Source organism: Lytechinus pictus, chromosome 17 (assembly GCF_037042905.1).
Source record: "Lytechinus pictus isolate F3 Inbred chromosome 17, Lp3.0, whole genome shotgun sequence".
NCBI classification, from domain to species: Eukaryota; Metazoa; Echinodermata; class Echinoidea; order Temnopleuroida; family Toxopneustidae; genus Lytechinus; species Lytechinus pictus.
The window spans coordinates 14,886,880-14,905,626 of NC_087261.1; the positions used below are offsets into that span (position 1 = coordinate 14,886,880).

Consider the following 18,747-nt stretch of genomic DNA (forward strand, 5'->3'; position numbering starts at 1 on the left):
GGTAATATTTAGATTAAAACATATGGCGCACGTGAATCTAGGGCGAATAGTGATTTTCGTGCGAAAACAGCCCCGCCCCTTTTCATATTTACACATTACGAAATTGATTATTTTCTAATTCCCTCACTAATGAGTACAATTTTACTCAATTTCATTAAGTCTATTTACTTTGTAATTTTGTAAAGAAGCTATTATGAAAATTAATAGATTTGGTTTAATTTCTGTAAGTTAATATTACCCTGAAGAGTATATGGCGTTTTCCTCGATTTGATTGAGTAATTTCCATCAGTTTTCTTTTTGACAATGGCAGATCACGGACACATTATGCCTTGCTGATGAATAAAACAGTGTGTCGACGTAAAAAATATGATATGCAGAAATACAGACGTTAAATGGATATATGCTGTTGATTTGCATGGTATTATTCAATTTCACACGCCATAAGTAATGTGCACCACGTGACCTAATGCATCATTTTGGAAGAAATCAAAGTAGGGCTCGTTCCCACTGGCTGAAAATACGGTACGTGTTATGAACTGTACGGCCATTTCTGTCTTTTAAGTCCACCCAAGGAAACAGAAAAAAATGGTCACTAGAGAAAGTTAGTATAATTTTTACGACACGATTCTTTATAAGACTCATTTGCTTCCTCCACACATCGTAAGAAATAGAATTATGACAAACGAATTATCATTTGAATCTTCAAGTCAAAATTGTTTATAAAACCATGTTTTTTAACCAACAGTTTCCATGGATATGATTTTCCTGTGGTTAATATTTTCATTGGTTCAGTAACCTTGGCAGAGGAAAAATATCATCACATGCAACATTTCTGCAACCCTTTGGCAAATATGGTTGTCAATAATATTCTTACATGTTTACCTTTGTTCTGAGGAGAAAAGAAAATCTAAAAAAGTAAGTAAACGTAATTTTAAAAAGTTATTATCTAGGCACACATAATTGCATGCAAACTTGGCAATCCATATACATATAGCTTCCCTTCTCATTTCGTTTGGTGAAATTTTCATCATTTTTATTGTTCTTAATTTTTTTTTAAAGTGTACTCCCGCTCGAATGTGATAGAAACTGAACATAAATTCTTTGGAGGCCAAGTTCATTATCGTTTCATGTGCATTGATGTTGAAGAAGAAGCACCAATGAGGGAATTTTCTCACGTGATAAGAAAGACTACTGGGTACATCTTATCACGTGATTAAAATGTGATGTTGGAATTGATTGGAATTACTTATTATAGAAAGCACACCGAGATATGACCATCTGGAGTCTGGATCTGTAATTATCATATCGACGATATAAAAAGAAATGTATGGTGGTGGCTGTGAAAGACTGGTGGAGGTGGTGATGATGATGATGATCATAATGACGACGATAATGATGATGAAGGGGAAGGAGGTAGAGAAGAAGAAGAAGAAGAAGGTGATGATGATGGTGTTGAATGATGATGATGGTGGTGATGATGATGATGATAATGATGATGATGATGATGATGATGATAATGATGATGATGATGATGATGGTGATTATTATTATTATTATTATCATTATTATTATTATTATTATTATTTGTTTGTGTCTGTGGTGGAGAAGGCGCTGGTGGTGGTGGTGGTGGTGGTGGTGATGTGATGGTTGTAGTGGTGGTAGTGGTGAGAATTTATGGCTAATGGTGGTGGTGAGATGGGGGTAATGTTAGTTTTGGAGTTGTAGTGGTAATGTAGTGTAGAATTTATCATGTCGATATTCGCAATATCTATTTTTTATGGAATGAATTAAATGCAATAACTTTAAGCTGGCTACGCGGTATAATTTTCCTTAAATCCCTGCCTTATAAACCCATCGATACAGAATATAAAAAAAAATGAAAATAAAACTTTGGGAAATCAAATAAGAGTGTGTCGATATTGAAACCATATTACGCCGCCAAAATATTTATATTAACCAGCATAAGTTTGTCCACAAATAAGATGGGAATGCAAACGTGCTGGTCATGTGACAGCCCCACGAAAAACTCTTTGTATTTTTAGTTTATACCATTCAGTTGTGCAGCTGACTCCGAGCAAGAAGCCTCAAACTGTTTCCTTCAAATAGTGGTCTTCAAGGAAAGTGGCATATCTTCGGTATGTACATGGCAATATTATTGATTAACCCGTATTAAATGTATTTTTGTGCCTTGAAACTGCTCATTAAATTTGTTTACGTGGGGAGGTAATATCTTATTGTGGATACTCAAATTTTTTTGTCTGACATTCATAATTTTGAATGCACATTCATGTGCGGAACAGATGCCGTTTATAATGAATAACAATTCAGGAAGATGCAGGCCGTAAACATAATCAGGGGCGAGGTGCGCGTGACCCCCCCCCCCCCCCTTGGGATAGTCAATCCCCCAACAAAAAAATTACCAGTTGCTTTTTTGGGGGAGGGGGTCGGTTTCTCTGTAAAAGAAAAGTAAATGTAAATGTCGAAACTTTTTTTATTTGAAAAGCTTCCGTTTTTTTATTTTTTTGGCTTGTTACATTGAGGAGGCAATTGTTGATCTGTTATTCCTCCATGATCGTTTCTGTCGATGAGAAACATTTTTGGACACTTATGCGGAGAAGTTCAATAAACCCGATAAAGTTAGCTTGATTTAATAAATATTGCTCCTCTGTTGCACCACAAATGGCTACTACTTGAATTTGAATATATTAATTGAATTTATGACGTTTTTCATAGATGTTGCGCATTTTGAAATATGTGGTAAATTCTTCAATTACACTGGCAGAACCGACCCCGGTAGACCGACAAAAGCTGTAAAGCTCATTACCAAATAACATATCATCAGTCGTTGTGTGTGTGGGAGGGGTGGGAGGGGGTTGGGGTGTGTGTGTGAGGGTGTGTGTGTGTGTGTGTGACTGTAGCAATAGGCTGTCACTCACTTTTTTAAGATTAGGCTCAAATACGGTACAGGAATGCACGGTCAAACGAAAAATTGTAATGGAACTAAACACAAAATTGATTGTTGAATTCACAAATCAAATTTTATTTTGAATCAAATCATCACTAATCAACAGAGAAAATAAAAGCAGCTCAATATTGTTTCATATTAACAAACGATGCACTAATTGGTACGTTTAAATTCCATTTCTGTATCCCATATTTTTTTAATATAGCCCTTCTCGCTGATCATGGCATTATTACAGAAAGGCTACGATTTTAACGAAAGGATTGCTTTGTAACATAATTAATGATGCCTCATTTACACCAACGAAAATGACTCTAAACCGACCGATGGTTTGCTATTTGAAAATAACGAAATAGATCTGGGGCCCGTTACACAAAGGTTAGCAATGATCGTAGAACATTTTTCTACGATTGATTCCATTGACTACAATGTACGATCAATCGCTAACCTTTGTGTTACGGGACCCTGGATACGGATTCGTTGGTGTGACTGTACATATTGAGTTGGTAATTGGGTTCCACGACATTTGCTCTCGCGACAATTGCTCCGATGGAAAATCTGCACGATAAACCAAACGTATAACCCAACCTTCAAAACTAAATAAACCCTAATACTAATCCTTACACTAGTCTTAAAGGAGAATGAAACTCTTGGAGCAAGTTAGTTTTTGTGAAAGCAGAAAAATCAAAGAATAAGATCAACAAAAGTTTGAGTAAAATAGGACTAGCAATAGAAGAGTTATGAGCATTTGAATGTTGAGATCACTAATGCTATGGAGATCCTCCCATTGGCAATGCGACCAAGATCTATGATGTCACAGATGAACAACTCTCCCCTTTTGGACACTGAAAATATACCCCCAAAACATCGCTTTTTGCTCATTCTAATCATATGACAAACGATTTCATCAATGATATAATGTTGTGAAACCTCTGTACTTGTCCTCTCATAAAGAGAACACCTCACCTTGTGATAGCCTCTATAAAAGTGAGAATATAAGTGAAATAAGTACTAAAGTAATGAGGGAGTTGTACGTGTGTGACATCACAGATCTTGGTTGCATTGCCAATGGGAGGATCTACATGGCATTAGCGATCTCGACATTCAAATGCTCATAACTTTCTTATTATTCATTCAATCTTCCTCAAACTTTCAACAATATGTTTCTTTGATTTTTCTCTTTGATATGGATTCAGCTGGTTTCAAGGGTTTCATTCTCCTTTAACCAATAACTTTACTGCAATCCTAACTCTAACCCTATGCCCTCTGAGAGATAAAAGTATGGGGCAGATGTCGCAGGAGCATAATGTCGTGTCGCCGGTAATTGAATATACGCCTTCTTCATACCTGACCGATACATAAAACGTGGTTAAGTATGAGTGATCCTCTTTTCAGGTTATATAAAATTTGTACCTCGCATCATTATTCATTCCTTGAAACGCTAGTACACAAGCGTGATGAAGAGTCTCTGAAAAAAAATGCGTAATTCAATTAACAAAATACAAAAAAAAATAATCAGTAAGTTGATGACGTCGTCAGATCCCTCATTTGCTTACGTGTACATAAAGCGGAACCTCACAATGTCATATTTTTCTTATTTCATTTCTGATTTTGACGAAATTTTCAGCTTTATTTTTTGTTTGATTTATATCTTTTCATTTAAATCAAAATTTTGTGGGGTGGCTTGAGCTCTCTTCAGAATGGATGCGAGCGCTTCATATTATATTTATGTACCCTGTCATTGTCATGATTTCTTATAATTTTATAATCATAATGTGTTCGTCTTCTTCCACTCCATTCAAGCATCTGGAATTATTGAGAGCTTGTATTCAGTATGGGTCAGACCGAATCATCGTCATCGGGAAATGCAGGAGCAGGCGTAACGGTAAGCATTAAGCACCAAAAACTTATCATAAAGAAGATGAGGGTGATGTATTTACGACGACTATGATGATGATTATTATACTGGTGATGATCATGATGATCCCAGCTGACGATGATGATGTTTACGATGATAATGATAATGATGATGATTGTGCATTGATGAAGAAGACTATCATAATGACGACGATGATGACGATGGTGATGGACTGATGGTGATGATGATGATGATGGTGGTGGTGATGATGATGATGGTAATGATGATGATGATAATATTGACGATGACAATGACAATGATGATGGTGTGGTGGTGGTGGTGGTGATGGTGGCGGTGAAGATGGTGATGATGAATATAATGATTAATTTCGATATGACATAAATTATCAAAGTGAAAATAGTAAATTTGATAAGTATCCGATTCGTGAAGCATTATCCATTACATTCTCAACCCAACCCAAAATACCTGTTCTCTGGTAAAACATTAATCTCTATTGGCATGATTTTACTTTCTTAACCCAAAGGTTTGAATGGGCACCTAAAGTATATGTTTTTGCGATAGTCAGTTACTTTACATTCATTGCGGCAATACTGCCTGGTAGTTGAGAATATACACAGCAAAACGATTTAAACAACGTTATTTACTATATGAATTGATCAATTACAGTTTATCGATTAAACCAAATGTGTAAAATTCAAACGGCAATATTCTAATTCTAATATCTAACATATATTGCTTAAGAGTTAAACATTATTGTTTTTATTTTTGAAACGTTTGCTTAAGTTCTTTTAAACTCTTAAGGAACGGATCTGAGATCATATCCCTGTAACATAAAATGTATACATGTTGTTAAATTTTGTGTTGACTGTGTTCATACATTATTGTGAAGGCAAACAAGAACCCGACATTGTACTTTCCTTTAGAAGCGGGTGATTGGCATTGGAAGTTTTGCTTGTATATCATTTTCAATGAGTTATCAAAATACCATATTTTTATTTAGAAGACCTTGTATAATTTTAAGAAAATAGTTAGAAATCCAATAACCAACCCTCTTCTGGGGATACGATAACATTGATTTATGACTTAACTGGCGGCAGTATTGTGACGATGGTAACCTAAGAATAACTATACTGTAAAATGAAATTCACAATGATAAAAACAAATGCCCTAAATTTTTCAATTGGTCATTTGTACAGGAGTTTTTGCGCAGTTTGAAACTTATGGGCAAAATGTGTTCCATAAAAGAACGGCTAAAACACTCCTAAAAAACGCTATTGGCTGGTAGCTAAGAACGTAAGATTTTCACCAGTCATTTTGTGTACGTTAAATACCTAATGTTTCAAAACTATGAAAACAGAATGGGTGTTTCATGATGATAAGGTTCGTGAGCACCGAGTCAATTTTAATTTGAAAAAAAAAAATCTGAATAAACATAGACATCTTTGTCAATTTCCTTGAAATCCTAAGCTTTGATTGGCCAAGAAGTAATGGCCTCCGACTGTTACAGTGGCAAATCTACCCCCAGGAAGAAAAATATGAAATCTTTAACTGAACAATGGTTATCCATATTTTTATTCTTCAAAATAGACATCAGAAATGAAATACTCCGAAAATTTGCTTTGCCCAATATTGATCGTGAGCCCGGCAGCCGCTGTGCAGCGCCAGATCGACGAGGCTCTATCCCTTTAATTGTTGAACGCCAAACAGGGTAGCAGCAACTTCCATCTTGTTAACGTCTTTTAGTCTGATGCAGCCGGTGTTCATAATTGTCAAAGGATTAGAATTTATCAATGCTGGCTGGCTTCATCTAAATACCTCCCAGATTAACCCTTAAACAAGCATTAACATAATTATCATTAACAAAGATTATGTAAATTCTAGGTTCCAAAGAACACCTTTTTTCGGAAATTTGTTGACGCATGATACTCCATTATCAATGGAAGTCAAAATATAGAGTTTACAGTTTTTGATTAAAAATGGATATCACTAGTAATGATATCTCTACTATAGTTGCATCCGTTACTTATGGTTATATCGGGGGTTTTTTCCTCTTGCCTTTCGGTAAAGAGTAAAATATGTTCATTGGATTACCGTGCTAAGAGCGGAAAAAGTTTCTAAAATGCTGCGATCAAGCGAGCAAAAAAAAGAATGACCTTTTTAATACAAAAATATTATTTTGTGATACATTTCAATGAAATAATACTCAGAACATTATACAATATTTCCCCTTTCCTATTCTTTGATTTTTTTTCCTTTTTGGGGTTGGTGTTGAAACTTTTGGATTCACTGAGCTTCTTGCTTGGGCAATGTTCGATCGCTGTCAATTTGCGTAATGTGATCTATTAGTGTATCATCTTTTCCTATGTATCAATGATTCTTTACTTGAATATAATTGCAATATGTATCACAGAGCATCACATCGTGAACGAAACACATGATTTATGTCGAATTTCTTGTGGTACCATTAAAACCTGGGAATATTCATGGGCGAGCTCGCTGCAATTATTCTGCTGGTATATTCTGTCCAATTGCAGACTGACGTATAGCAGGAACATATGTTACGCGATCCGTATCTCGTGACTTTTATGTTCATGAATATCGTTTTATTTTATTGTTCATATTTTGTTTTAACTTCTCTTATATTTTTATTGTTCGGCAATATCTTCTTCGCAAACATGAGGTAATATAAGGATGCCGCTTGTATCTAAATATAATGGGAGGTCAATGCAATATTATTTGTTTCAAGTACTGTTTTCGAAGCAACGGTGTAGAATTTCAATGTATCGGCTCATTTGACTATGAAATTGTTCTCAATTGCCTGGGAAAGATTGATAAGACTTTTCAGAGTAAACCAAAAGAAACAAACAATTTAGACTATATTTTTACACTTTTGGCCTTCTATAGTTACTATGGTCAAAGTTAAACCTGGTTTCAGAATTCGGGCCATTTACTATAACTATGATGATTGATTTCGTGTTCTATGTTATATAAACTTTTACCAAATCATCCACATTAACCTTTAAAGTACTTTTTGGAATGGATCAACTATTGTTGTTGTATGCATGGGATAATTGGGACTATTTAACATACTACCTATATAAAAAAAAATTAATTACCGGCCTCAAAGATAAACCATGGAACATCAAAATGTGCTGGTATTAAATTTCATTACTTATTTGACAACAAGAAGGACTTTTACCTTCTAGTTTTATCGGTACGAATAAAAATATCTTACTAAATCGTCAAGACATCAGGCAATAGCTGTTATTTCTTCCTTCAGATTAGTAGGAGTCGGACTGACTACTAAAAATGGCCACCGTTTCGGTAAGATGATTTCGAAAGTGTAGGATTAAGTGTGCTGAACTTTATATTTTTCTTATGAGATACGTGTTTCCTTTCACAAATATGTATCAATGTTTGTTTTCCCCACTGACATTCACGCAGTCAATGATTTAAATATGATATTTTACTTTTAATCTGTGATGCATTATCATAATCTTTCAAGTGCCCATTGTTTCCACTTAGCCCTTTTCTTCCCCTCCCATGCATCGTTATTCCTTTCTCCCGCTTTTGTTTATCCTCTCTTAATTTCATTTTCAACTTTTTTAAAAATTTTTTTTATACTGGTGTGTTGACTGAGTAGGTAGACCGTCCGTCTCACAACCGGGAGGTCGGTAGTTCAAACCCCTGCCGCGTCAGACCAAAAGGAGCAAAGCAAATTTTTGGAGTATTTCATTTCATGTCTATTTCGAGCAATAAAATATAGATGTATTTTCATACTTAAATCACCTCACAAGTATTTTTGTCTGTTGCTAGTCATCCACTTTACACAGACGTTTACTTCCTTTGCATGTATGTAGGCCTATACTAATTAGGTTAGAATTAAAATATTTTGTCCTTCGAAGTATCATTGAAATTTGTGCTTTATATTTTATTTCCCAGGGAACTATCACGCCTGCTAACCCTTTCGACAAGGATGCAGACGCTACGGCTCTTTACGAAGCTATGGCCGGATTTGGTAAGTTTTCGGCTTACTCATTTACCGTAGATTATAAATGATATGGGGAGAAGTTGGCGCCTTTGCTGCACATGACTTTAACTGGAATCCTAATTAGTATTCCTTTACTGGCGGTCCTCCTGTTTTTGCATAAACAAATATTAGGATCGGGGAAAGGTACCGGAAATATCCCGCGTTCGGTGATAATTTTGACACAACTTTTATTCAGGTGCTTCACTTTGGAATTATAAAAGCCGTTAAATGATTGCTGCTAGATTTACCATTTGTCAAACTGACTTCCTTAAATATTATTTTATGTTGGCAACAGGTACGGACGAGGAAGCCATCAATGCCATTCTTACCAAGAGGTCAAACGGTCAAAGACAGGAGATCAAGGAAGCTTTTAAGCTCAAGTATGAGAAGGTTAGTTTCACATTTCCCTATTGAAAATAAGAGTATTTTTTAAACCCATATTTTAAAGAGGTGAATTCAGTGTTGGTAAGCACTCGATACGATTTGATAGGGCAACATTGCGTAAGAAGTCTAAGCTTTCAAGCTCAAGTACAAGAACTGTAGTTTCACATTCCACGATAGATAATAAAATATTGTTTAAAACCAATTTTTGAAGAGACAAATTAAGTGTTGGTAGGCACTCAATACGATTTGACTGGGCAACATTGCATAAAAAGTCTAAGCTTTCAAGCTCAAGTACAAAAACTGTAGTTTCACATTCCACGATAGATAATAAAATATTGTTTAAAACCAATTTTTGAAGAGGCAAATTAAATGTTGATAGGCACTCAAAACGATTTGACAGGGCAACATTGCACAAGAAGTCTATGAAGAACTGTATGTCTTTGTAAAATAAATTACCCGGATAAAGATTTATTCACCTTTCGTACGTAATGCTTGTGTATTAAAAACAAAGGATAGTTTGGTTTAGAATAGATTTTTAATTGGTCCCTGTTCATAATTTTCTTTTTTGGGTCAAAAGCCTGCATACGATAGGGTGGACCCAGGGGGACTCTGCTCCTTAGATCCATTTTGTATTATTGATATATATTATTTTGCTTGCCTGAACCTTTTGCCTAGCCTACTCGGAAATCAGAGATCCAGGATCCGAACTGGCGCATACATAATTGTTATTAACTATACTACCTTACTATTCAGGAAGATACTCTGAAAATCAAGGCAAATCCTGATCACATATGAATTCACACATGTAGTATAGGCCAGTCTTTAAAAGCAAAACAGACAATTTGAAAGAATGTTCACATTGCAGTTTCATGAGATTTACCCGTGTTTATTTGATTTTCGCCTGTTTGATATAAAGGAACTCGTTGACTGCTTGAAGGATGAACTGAGTGGTGATTACAGAAAGACTATCAACGCCATGATGGCCGAACCTCCCGTAATGATAGCGCGATGCATCAAAGAAATTTGCGAAGTAAGTTTCATACCCCTGTCTTTATGGAGGCTCCAGTACGGAACACAAAGTGTGTTTTTTTAGTACTGTATATAGTGTGTGGCCTTATTAGGTGGCACAGTGTGTGCGGCTCCAGTAAGTAGCACAACATGTGTAACTCCAGTACGGAATACAAAGTGTGTGTTTTCAGTATATAGTGTGTGGCTCCATTAAAGAGCACAATGTGTGCAGCTCCAGTAAGGATCACAAAGTGTGTGTTTTCAGTATATAGTATGTGGCTCCATTAAAGAGCACAGTGTGTGCGGCTCCAGTGGGCTAAGGAGCACAAAGTTTGTGGCTTTAGTACGGAGCTCAGTGTGCGGCTCCAGTAGGAAGCACATATTGTGTGGCCCTGATTTAAAAGCCTTACCGAATCTGAAAATTCATGTGGATCTCATAAGATATGGTTCACTGTCAAAGTTTTTGTAACATTGAAACAATATCATGAATATATTTTTGATAGGCCTGGTGGGTGTTTCATAAAGCTGTTCGTAAGATACAAATGACTTTACGCACGACTGGTGATCCTTTCTTGTGCTATCTGATATCCCTATGTAATTGAGTTATGACCCAAGAACAGGTTCCAGTCGTGCGTAAAGTCGTTCGTAACTTTATGAACAGCTTTATGAAACACCCACCAGGCCTATCAAAAATATATTCATGATATTGTTTCAATGTTACAAAAACTTTGACAGTGAACCATATCTTATGAGATCCACATGAATTTTCAGATTCGGTAAGGCTTTTAAATCAGGGCCACACAATATGTGCTTCCTACTGGAGCCGCACACTGAGCTCCGTACCTTTGACAGGTTGATTTTCTTTCTATCGTGGAAAGAAATTGTTAGTACGTTTTTTTTTTCTTCATATTTTAGTTCCAGATCAAACTTCCAGATCGAGCAACAATTTATAGTTCACAATTTTAATGAAATGCTAGTTTTGTTTATTACATAACACTGAAAAATATAATGAATATTTTGAAATTTATTGGATACTTGTATTATCCTATTATGCTACACTATTTATTGCACTCAATACTCTAATATATCGCATGATGGAGCTATACATATTTCATGTATTTCCTCTCCCATCTGAAGATTATTTCATGTATTTCCTCTCCCATCTGAAGATTGTTTTAAACTTGAACAACATTGAGATTCACTCAATCCAGGTGAGCCTGAGGTGAATGGGTACCCGGCAGGAAGAAATTCCTCGAATGCCAGAGCGCCTGTAGGCAGCACGGCTATAGCCGGGGTAATAATAACATTATTGTAATGCGCAGTTGAGTAAATACATATAGAAATTGCGCAATATAAATGCACAATTATTTTTATTATTATTATTATTAACACGGAGGCATAGGGTTTGAGAGCATTAGGTGAAAGTGTGTGTGAATTTCGGAGTTTTGGAAGAAGAAATGACAAACTATCTCTTGCTAATTGGCAGTTTGTTGGCAAATAAAAGCGTTAAACTTTCCGCTCTCTTAATTTTTCTCCTTGGCATTCAATAGTGTGGAGGTGATGAGATGGAGAAGGCTCTACTCGAGATCATCTACCCATTAAATCCAAATGTAAGTAAAATCATTTTCTGGGGCCCGTTTCATAAAGGACTTGCAACTGTTGTAACTTTGCCATTATGACAACTACCATGGTAACCTTGATTCTGATTGGCTGACGAGCCCTGTTACCATGGTAGTTACCATAATGGCAAAGTTACAACAGTTGTAAGTCTTTTATGAAACGGGCCCCTGCTCTAGTTCACGCAAAAATATCACAGCCTGATAAGCCCAATTTCACCAAAGATGTACTAAATTAATGGTTGAAATTCTTCGCCGATATCAAAATTTGAATTCATGAGCTTAAAAACTGATTGGGAGAGGATAAGAATTGTGGATTTGACAATAAAAGCACCATAAATTTAATTCAATTGAACTGAATCTGTTGGCATCCGCAATGCAAAAAGTTTGTATTCTATTGGATCAAACATTTACAATGATAACATGACCATGTGGGATCATGATGGTACAGATTAATCAACGTTGTCAATACTGACTAAGTTATCAGTATATTATATAATATATATTTCGTTACTGAAATATAAATGGTTTTGTTTAACTAGAAGGTGTTGGTCTTTGTGCGTGATGTTTGTTTGTAATGTGACAGTGCAAACAAACAATTTTATTTGAGATTCTCTTCGAAAGATTCATGTGATCGTTACCGCATTGAATTAATCTTTAATACAGATGTATTTAACTAATGCAAATCTGTTCATGTATTAATTTCATTGTAGGATGTGCTGGCCATCGCCGCTGCATATAAAGAGAGTAAGCTCAACATGCTTTTTACTTTCTACATATGCTATGATTTTCAATTAGCGTATGTATTTCATATCTTTTCTTAAATATATGAGTTGTGAATACCTATCCAACGTTACATATATTGATGCGGAATGTAAGGTTCCTAGCTTATCTCAATAAATATTTTAAGGAAGAAATTATGAAGAAGGAATCAAAGAGAAGTAGTTGTAGTAGTAAAAGCAGTATAAGTAGCAACAGTATCAGAAGTATTAATAGAAGTAGTAGTAGTAGTAGTGATAATAGTAGTAGAAGTAGTACATGTAGTAGGAGGAGTAATAGAAGTAGTAGAAATACTAGTACTAATACTGTTCACAAATAATAATAATAAGAAGAATGATAGTAATAATAATGATAATAATAATAATAAATAAATAAATAAATAAATAATAATAATAATAATAATGCTAGTATTAGAAGCAAAAAGTGTTGCAAAGTGTAGTAGTAGAATTAAAGAATAATCATGATGACATTAAATGATATTTTTTGCCTTTTTAGCTTTCACCACTGACTTGACCGAAGATGTGATGAAAGCCGATGATAAGGGAGCGTTCAAGAATGTGATCGGTAACATCCTAGTGGTAAGTTCCAGTCTTCACATTTATCAGACAATATCAACATGAAATATAATTTTTTTCATTCCTATTTTATTTTTATATATAATATATGTATTATTTTGCTAATGTGCATCATCCTAAATTCTAAATAATATGATGTTTAACCATGTTACCCTGACCAGAAATCGTTGAAATAGTTCGAGATCATGTTTATCTTTAGTTTATTGAATTTATATTCTCAAAACAAAGCAATGGTAATTATGTCAATCAATCAACCTGATTAATCTACGCTACAATGAATGACCAATTTTCTAATTGAATCATTCAATGAATTGCATTTCAATATCTAAAATGTAAATATGACCTTTTTTTTTTCTTTAAAACGAAAAACCGAAAAGATTTATGTTTCTTTTAACCACTTTCTTCTTCTCAAGTAAATCTACAAAGGACCCTATAATTCAAAGGAGGGGTCGATATGCATGTTTAACTTGATTTTGTTACAAATATTTCATTCATATGTCGTTGTCCGTCAATCAGGTTTTGCTTGAAAAAAATTATCATTTCTGTAATATTATCTATTTTATTATCATTTTTCTATAGGGGGAACGTTCAACTTCAGTATTCCCAAACATGGTCCAGGCAGCTGATGATGCTGCTTACTTTTTCAAAGTAAGTTATATTTATTTATATGAATTTTTTCAACGCCTCGTATTTATATTTTTATTCTGTTTTTCATAGAAGTGAGATTATCAAAGAAATGTTTAAAAGAAAACCAAAGAACGGAGGGGCCTGTCTAGAATGTCAAGAAAAGTTATGCTTATATAATACGCTAGCTCCCGACACTTATAGGTCCATGGTTTAGATACCTGGTAATACATGTGTGTCACAATGGAGCAAAAGAGAAGAATCGACGTTTCGGACAGGTTGACTGTCCGTCTTCAGGATTGAAGAGAATTCTCTACCTCCTAACCTCCACTTTCACTTCAATTTCTATATCTACTAACTTTTATCACAGTCCTTCCGTTTCATAAAGCTGTTCGTAAGTTAAGAGCGACTTTAAGAACGACTGGTGAACCTTCTTACGCGCTTAACCATCGCCAATGAATATACCATTTACCACAAGAAAGGATCGCCAGTCGTTCTTAAAGTCGCTCTTAACTTACGAATGGCTTTATACTTCCGCGATTGTTCATTCCACCATCCAAACCTTCAATCATCATCTGAAAATTATATAAAATGTTAGAAAGAACGAGGGAAACGACCATAATCGAACTGCAATTGGAAATGCATCTGTAAAAATTGGATTCGTTTTCTTTAATGATATTCAGACGATACCAGAGGATTGGCAGCTGCCTAATGAACGCGTTGAGGAACTCTTCGGTAAGGCCAGTATCGCCCAGCTGAGTCAAACCTTCGCCCAAGCCAATGCGGTATGTCCAATAACATCTTGGGGCCGGTTGCATAAAAACTGTGTTTAAAACAACTATCACGCGCATGTCCCAAATACGCACGTTTGATTAGCTGAAAGTGAAGTTGCGTTCGATCCCAATTCTTTCTGTAACCGATCTCTTATCTTTTCGAACCTTTTCTCTTTTTCTTAATTTCACGTTTGAAAGTCTGTAAGTGAAAGTTCACTTTTCTGTGAAATTAATTTTGATATAAGTAGAGTAAGTTCTAAAGGTACCAGTCCCTCATAATAAAAAAATGCACTGATTTGTAATGGGACTGTACCTGTTTGTATCAAACATTAACAGAAGTTCTTTCTGGATGATTCATTTGCCATAACTTCTATATTTTGTTACTTTGGATGTTGATGTTAATTTTTGTTATGATAACCTGAAATGTCCTGTAGTTTATATGAATAAACTTTGAATCTGAAATTGATTTTTTTTTTTTTTGGTTGACTTGCAGCAATTCCAGGCCAACAAGCAGAGTTTGGAAACAGTTGTAAAGGGTAGTAAAATGGCTGAAAATCAGAAAGCTGCCTTCAGTATCATTTGTAAGTTCATTTGCATTACGTCGATTTTCTTTCTTGTATGACTTCAAAATATTTTCTTTCTCCTCCTTCTTCCTCTTCTTCTTCTTCTCCTTATTTTTTTCTTATTCATTATTGCTTGCCTTTGGTCGAAGCGGGAATGTGTTATGAGATAAAAATTTAGAATATTGATTATACATCCAGTACAGTTAAGTTTAACATTACATTCGTGTGGGGCCCTAAAAGATTGGTCGTTGGTAAAACAACAAAAATGATCACTAACCATCAAAAGAATGACGTGGTCAATTCCAATTCATGTATTCTGTTTCCTCTATACCTATAAGAAAACTATATTACTTCAATTACCTTTCTAATCAACAATCGAGGATATTTCATAAAAGGGTTTCCAAAGAAATACCTGTTAACTATTTTCGGTATTTAAACCTTATGAACTTTTCCCCCTGTCCGATATTTCGAAACTTGCATAAAATGTTTTATTTTTTAGGGGGCTCCTACCTACGGGTATGCAGATGTATTCATTTGTTTTATTGACAGTGACTCATTTTCAGATTTCATTGACGTTTCATCTGGTTTAATTTGATCGTATAATCTTACAGTTGAGAGTATCCACCAACCGATTCTCTTCTACGCCGATTCTCTGTACTATGCGATGAAGGGATTAGGTACCAATGATGATAAACTCATCCGAATCGTCGTTGGCAGATCCGAGGTTAGTACTTTAAACATGCACAGGAGAGTCAATTCCCCCCCCCCCCTAAACGAGTGAGTCCGGAAAAAAAATGTTCACCAAGTTTCGCCAATTCAATGAAAAATAATGTCTATAGAATTATGGTATTATACAAAACTCATGTGTCCTGACTGAAAGAATATCTTCTCCAGAATAATTTGATACCATTTTATGTGGTTCACGCTTTGATAAAGGAGGTATTAAGTTGTGATGTGGATTCGATATGCGCCAAATTATAGGCATGAATGCAATTAATATTATTGATATCGATGTCCACGAAGTCATAATCCTAAACATGCAACATAAGTTGTAGTAAAAGTCGGTTCAAAATAACTTCCAATTAAGCTAACATTGGAATAGATACTGAAAGATATCTATTAAACAATTACCATGTTGAATGTTGAAGGAAAAAATATTTTACAATGTCTTTTGCCACGTTTACTGCAATGCTCATTACTTATTACGCACTCTCTTCATCATTTTCTTTGTTTTAGATCGATCTGGCTTCTATAAAGGTGATGTTCATGGAGAAGCACGCTACACCGCTAGCTACCATGGTCACTGATGATACCAGTGGAGACTATAAGAACGTGCTTCTTGGTATCATCAACGCCAATGAGACGGCCACCACTCAATCGACAACCAACTAGTCATCGCATTAACTAGTCAGCACATCAAATATTCAGTATATCACCAAGTCATCACATGTTCAGCGCAACAATTAGTCATCATATCAAATAGTCAATACATCAACCAGGCAATGCACCAACTAGTCATATCATATCACCTCATTAACTAGTCATCCAACTAACTAGTCAGCATATTAACTTGTCATCACATCATAATTATATTCAGTGGCGGCACCGAGGGAAGATAGGGGGGTATGGAGACATCCCCTATAGTTCAAATGCCCTCCCCCTCCTTTGTCCCGAGGCAAACTCTGAAAAAAGTAATGAAGGGGATACAAATGGAGAGTAATCCGCCCTTGCACCCCTTCATTATTTCAATTTGCCCTCCATTAGCCCAATCACTATACAACATCCTAGTATTGCCGCTACAAATAATTGTCACATCAACTACAACCAGGGGCGGATCCAGGATTTTCCAGAAGGGGAGCACATTTTCCTATGAAAATTTGACAAGTAAAAAAAGGTTTTTTTAAAGGTTTTCACCTAAAATCGGAGGTCATTTTGTCGGCAGAAAATTTGAAAAGCAAAAGAAAGAAAACAAAAGGTCCTTGCTTTCAAGGGGGGGGGGGGCACACTTGGGTAAAAGTGGTATATTTACTTTACAAATTTTGATTATGGCTCTTAAAAAGGGGAGCACGGGCTGGCTGTGTCCCCCCCCCCCTGGATCCGCCAGTGACTACAACTTATTCATCATTTCACCTAGTCAGCATATCAACTAGTCTTCACATAAAATGATCATCACATCAACTAGTCAGTACATCACCTAGCAGTACATCAACTAGTCAGCATATCGAATAGTCATCACATCAGCCAACGGACTACTGCATGCGTTTACCATACCAGGTTAAGACTTGAAGTGCTTTGGAGCACATGTAAATACTTTTCCATTTTAAGTAATAAAGCAATATATATTATACATTTTAATCGATTGTATAGACTCATAAAGATTGAATTTCTCCTTACGAATATTCAAAGGCATATATCACATATACGCTAGGTATTCCTTTAATGAAAATGTATTTTACTGGTATTATAATTATAATTGTAAGTATGTTACATTGGACAAAACTTTGTGAATTTTTAAATTTTTGCAATGGGATATGGAATTTATTTATTGATGAACCTGTGTGAGAGAAAAGAAACCCTAATGTGAAAAAAATATTGATCAAGGTTTATTTAAAAATGATTTTATTTCCTCTTTTGATGGCATGAATGAATGTATTTATGAAAGTATTTTATCCTCTTCGGTCATTTAAAAGGTAAACATTGGAAGTGTGGTTTTATTTGTCTACACTTTTCGGAATTTTGCATTATATTACATATATTTATATGATTGTAAAAATTATGAAAATCGCTTGATTAAATTAATTTTCTCTTTTATTCATTCCAAAATTTCGATAATATGCAATAGCTTTGAATATTTGATTGTTCGTACAAAATTAGATTATCTAAATATTAATTATTTTTCTCTGGAAATATAACTATATATAGCTTTATAAGGTAGATAATAATCGTAATGAGAATAAATAAAGAAGGGAAGCCAAAATAAAGAATTTGAATAGTTTTCTGTTTAGTGTTTTGGGGTTTCCTGGATAATCTATATGTATTATATAGATATGTAAATTCCTTTGGAGATATTATATAAAGTAGAAAAAAGTCAAGATGAAAAAGAATAAAGAAGGGAAAATATGAAACATTTTGAATAGTTTTTTTTTTTTTGGGGGGGGGGTTCCATGATTATCTATGTTATCCTACACTCTAAAAAAAAGGGAACGTGCATGTTTGGTGGGAAAAATGAAGCCAAATATTGTGTAAATTTACCCAATGTTTCGTTGAAATTAACCCATAAAACTAGCATTTTGCATAATATGGGACAGAATCTTACCAAACTAACATGCATGTTCCCTTTTTACACAATGTTGGGTAAATTTTACTCAATATTTTTTTAGAGTGTACAGTAACACCAACGAAACCGACTCCACAGCGATTGCATTAATCGAGTGGCATATCATTGGTCGATTTAGTCTGATTGGTGTGACATTGGCATTAGGGAGTTTCGCACCGCAACGCAGAACACTTTCAAGAACATAGGAAATATATTGTCAAATTCCCTTCATGACCA

The 18,747-nt window shown here is 35.0% G+C and overlaps 1 protein-coding gene across 2 annotated transcripts; it reads left to right on the forward strand.

The window, feature by feature from the left end:
* The first annotated feature begins 575 nt into the window (after positions 1-575).
* Positions 576-18,316, forward strand: LOC129279790 (annexin A5-like). 2 transcript variants are annotated; one of them, XM_064111820.1, is made up of 14 exons: positions 576-915; positions 2,043-2,135; positions 4,766-4,847; positions 8,784-8,859; positions 9,167-9,261; positions 10,172-10,285; positions 11,814-11,873; positions 12,593-12,626; positions 13,155-13,237; positions 13,814-13,882; positions 14,542-14,643; positions 15,125-15,212; positions 15,806-15,918; positions 16,431-18,316. In XM_064111820.1, exons 3-14 carry the CDS (start codon positions 4,797-4,799, stop codon positions 16,584-16,586), a joined length of 1,041 nt encoding a protein of 346 aa, XP_063967890.1. In that variant the 5' UTR covers positions 576-915; positions 2,043-2,135; positions 4,766-4,796; the 3' UTR covers positions 16,587-18,316. The 2 variants fall into 2 exon arrangements, with proteins under 2 accessions (XP_063967890.1, XP_054771826.2); XM_054915851.2 differs by lacking the exons at positions 576-915; positions 2,043-2,135; positions 4,766-4,847 and adding an exon at positions 7,827-8,165.
* The last annotated feature ends 431 nt before the right edge of the window (positions 18,317-18,747 follow it).

Excerpts from the sequence above, each read along its gene's own strand:
- LOC129279790 (XM_064111820.1), top strand. The coding sequence starts at position 4,797 with ATGGGTCAGACCGAATCATCGTCATCGGGAAATGCAGGAGCAGGCGTA. Across the intron at positions 9,262-10,171 it reads TTAAGCTCAAGTATGAGAAG|GAACTCGTTGACTGCTTGAA; the intron begins GTTAGTTTCACA and ends TTTGATATAAAG. Across the intron at positions 11,874-12,592 it reads TCTACCCATTAAATCCAAAT|GATGTGCTGGCCATCGCCGC; the intron begins GTAAGTAAAATC and ends ATTTCATTGTAG.